The following is a 4,236-nucleotide window of genomic DNA, read 5'->3' as shown; positions in this document are numbered from 1 at the left end:
GTAAAAACCAAACCCTTGATATTTACTGAATATCCCTCATATATTTTGGACACTATCAGTAACTCCAACTTGAACTCCAATCATTTCACATTCATGTACTAGCCTTAAGCCAAATTAGCCTTCATTATGTTCCTCAAATATACCAACTCCATTACCATCTTTAAGTTTTTGCATTATATGTTCTCTCTGCCTATAATGCTTTGCTCCTAGAGCACTCAGCCAGGTATCAGCCGGAATGCCAACTCCTCAAAAAGGCCTTGCTTGGTAACTAAAAGTAAAATGGTCACACCCAATCCACAGTCACAATCTATCATTATGCTTTCTTTTTAGTTTTGTAAGAGTAATATTTCTTCCTAAAACCAGTTTTTTAAATTTATTCTCTTAAAGGATCCTATGGGCAAAATACTGAATGGCACAGGAAGCATCAAAAGAAGATGGAAGGAATACACAGAGTCACTTACCAAAAATAATTGATTGCGATTCAATCATTTCAGGAGTTAGCATATGATCAAGAACCGACGGTACTGGAAGAAGCCCAGCCGCACTGAAGATACTGGGGGAAAAAAAGGCTCCAGGTATTGATGAAATACCAATCGAGATGTTTCAACAAACAGATGCAGTGCTGGAAGTGCTCACTCATCTATACCAAGAAATTCAGAAGACAGCTACCTGGCCAACCAACTGGAAAAGATCTATATTTATGCCTATTCCAAACACAGGCGACCCAACTGAATTCGAAAATCATTAGTATCACACTCAAGTAAAAATTTTGCTGAATATCATTCAAAATTGGTCACAGAAGTACATTGACAGGGAACCTCCAGAAATTCAAGCCGGATTCAGAAGAGGACATGGGATGAGGTACACCATTGCTGATGTCAGATGGATCCCAGCTGAAAGCAGAGAATACCAGAAAGATATTTATCTGTGTTTTATTTACTATGAAAATGCATTCAACTGTGTGAATCATAGCAAATTATAAATAACATTGTGAAGAATGGGAATCCCAGAACACTTAACTGTGCTCATGAAGAACCTGTACATAGATCAAGAGGGAGTCGTTAAAACAGAACAAGGGGATACTGCTTGGTTTAAAGTCAGGAAAGGTGTGTTTCAGGTTTGTATTCTTTCAGCAGATTCATTCAATCTGTATGCTGAGCAAATAATCTGAGAAAGTGGACTATATGAAGAACAGGGCAACAGGATTGAAGGAATACTTATTAACAACCTGCTTTATGCAGATGACACAACCTTGCTTGCTGAAAGTGAAAAGGACTTGAAGCACTTACTGAGGAAGATCAAAAGACTACAGCCTTCACTATGCATTACACCTCCACATAAAGGAAACAGAAATCTTCACTACTGAACCAATAAGCAACATCAGGGTAAACAGAGAAAAAATCGAAGCCATCAAGGATTTCATTTTACTTGGATTCACAATCAACACCCATGGAAGCAGCAGTCAAGAAATCAAATGGTGCTTTCCATTGGGCAAATTTACTACAAAAGACCTCTTCAAAGAGTTAAAAAAGCAAAGACGTCACTTTGAGGAATAAGGTGCACCTGACTCAAGCCATGGTGTTTTCAATTGCCTCATATGCATGCAAAAGCTTTACAATAAATAAGGAAGACTGAAGAAGAGCTGATGCCTTTGAGTCGTGATGTTGACGAAGAATATTGAATATACCATTGACTTCCAAAAGAACGAACAAGTCTTTCTTGGAAGGCATACAGCCAGAATGGTCCTTAGAAGTGAGGATGACAAGACTTCATCTCACATACTTTGGACATGTAATCAGGAGGGTCCAGTGCCCAGAGAAGGGCTTCATGCTTGGTAGAGTGGAGCATCAGTGAAAAAGAGGAAAACCTTCAATGAGATGGACTGAAACAGTGTCTGCAACAATGGGCTCAAGCATAACAATCATGAGGGTGGCACAGGACTAGGCAGTGTTTCATTCTGTTGTACATAGGGTTGCTATGAGTCAGAACCAACTCAACTGTGCCTAACAACAGCATCTCAATATCTTTCTATTCCCACTGGATTGTATATCCAGGAGAATAGCAACTTTGTCTATCTCAAGAATAACTCTTTCTCCAGTGCCCAGAATTGTTCTGACGAATGAGAGGTGTTCAAAGATGTATTTTTTTTGAAGTAAATAAATTAATTTCAGACGAATTCCTCAAGTCTTGTTTATCTAAAATTTTTCCTTTCATCTGGCTATATGCAGATTAAATAATCTTCTCATTGAGGCTTTCACTTCTTGGTTCCGTAGGGTGTAAATTACAGGATTCAACAAAGGAAATATCATTGTGTGGAAGAGAGAAACCACTTTGTCACCTGGCAAGGCTCTAAAGGGGCGAGTGTACATGAAAATGGCCGGCCCAAACATAAGAAATACAATGATAATGTGAGTAGTGCATGTGGACACTGCCTTACTCTTCCCTTCAGAACGGTGTCCCTTTAAATGGAAGAGGATGACAGCATAAGAGGCCAGAAGGCCCAGGAAACACAGGAGGGTGAGCAATCCATTGTTGGAGACAATCAGGAGCTCCACTATAAAAGTGTCTGTGCAGGCCAGCTTGATGATCTGTGGGGCATCACAGAAGTTATCCAGCTGGTTTGGGCCACAGAAGGGCAAGTGGAGGATAAGTGCCATTTGTAAAAAGGAATGAGCAAAGCTCCTAAGGCATAGAGCCAACAATAAGGCATAGCAAACTCTAGGTTTCATGATAGCTGAATACTGTAAAGGCCAACATATAGCAATGTAACGGTCAAATGCCATAAAAACAAGAAGGAACATCTCCCCAACTCCAAGGAAATGCAAGAAAAAGAGCTGAGTGATGCAAACTCTGTATGATATCACCTTTTTCTCAGAAAACAAGTCCACCAGCATCTTGGGAGCCACAACGAAGGAGTAGGATGCATCCAGGAAAGCCAGGTTTCCCAAGAAAAAGTAGAGGGGGGCTGAGAGACCAGGGTCTGATATGATGGTGAGAATGATGAGGAAATTTCCAGGGAGGATGATGAGGTAGAAAACTAAGACTAGCACAAAGACAAGGAGCTGAATATCTGGAGACTGGGTAAGACCAAGAAGGATGAATTCTGTCATCATTGTGCTGTTTCTTATCTCCATCTCCATGGCCTGCAGTACATCAAGAAGCACAGTTTATCTCCATATCATCCATCTACACCACAGTTCTCCAGCTAAAAGCACTTGACACCCATGACTTCAGTAAAAACAACACACCTTAACCCTTCTCAATATCCTGGGTAAACTCCTTTATCCTTTATTCCTTCAAATTAAAAAAAAAAAAAAATCAAACAAAAAACACTATTCTCAGGTCAACACTCTTATTCGCATTGAACCATGTACCTCTAAAAAACTGCTGTCCACATTAGGGGTCTAGCTTCCTATACCTTGGGCTTTCTATCTTCCTGAGTCATAGGAGAAGTTTCCTGATTGAGAGACAACATAACTACAAGTATTAAGATCTTTGACTTATTGGAGCGTATTTTTTTTTATTATTATTATGCGGGAAGCAAAGCTATTTTGAGGAATTAGACCAATTTTCTCCTCAATCACACGACCCAGAACTTTACTAGGCATTTCCTTCCTTCGATTCCTATGGAATTCCCAGTCTCTGAGTGTTAACGCTCTGCTTTCTCTCTCTATTTTCTTACTAATTTGTCTTATTGCCCTCCCTCTAGTCTGTCATTCTTACCTTCTCTGACTCCAAACTGATCACCAGGATCCCAAATAATAACTCTTACCTTTCACCTAATTTACAGATAATCCCCTCGTTGTATCCCTAGTTAGATATCACTTTTGTGGCCACTGTATACCCCATCCATGCAGCTTAAATTGCCACTAACTCAGTCTCAAATACTTATACACCCAGACCACTTCTTTCTCTGATACTAGTATGACACCCAAGGGAGAGTCAACAAACAATATGATACAGTACAAAATTTGACAGTATATAAAGAAAAGATTATCTGAACTCACAAAATCATAGAGTTAAAGTGCTAGGAGTAACTCTAAAGAACCTGTGGTTTAATCCCTTCATTTCAAAGACAAGAAAACTGAGGATAATTTTTTTATGTTACTTGATTTTAGAATGAGTTTTGTTTTAGCAACTGTTAGAACAATGCAGGTGTGTACAAGTCAGTTTATACTGTTAAAAAAAAATTATTTATCACAGCCTTAAGTCAATGGATGCTTTTTCTTGTTGTGT

The 4,236-nt window shown here is 39.2% G+C and overlaps 1 protein-coding gene across 1 annotated transcript; it reads right to left on the bottom strand.

Annotated features, from left to right (window-relative positions):
* Positions 1-2,210: 2,210 nt before the first annotated feature.
* Positions 2,211-3,180, bottom strand: LOC126083598 (olfactory receptor 4N5-like). Its single transcript, XM_049897475.1, has one exon. The coding sequence runs from the start codon at positions 3,138-3,140 to the stop codon at positions 2,211-2,213; it is 930 nt and encodes a 309-aa protein (XP_049753432.1). The 5' UTR covers positions 3,141-3,180.
* Positions 3,181-4,236: the final 1,056 nt, after the last annotated feature.

Source organism: Elephas maximus, chromosome 10 (genome assembly GCF_024166365.1).
Source record: "Elephas maximus indicus isolate mEleMax1 chromosome 10, mEleMax1 primary haplotype, whole genome shotgun sequence".
Taxonomy (NCBI): domain Eukaryota; kingdom Metazoa; phylum Chordata; class Mammalia; order Proboscidea; family Elephantidae; genus Elephas; species Elephas maximus.
The sequence above is the reverse complement of the archived record's forward strand: the minus strand, read 5'-3'. Positions and strand labels throughout refer to the sequence as shown.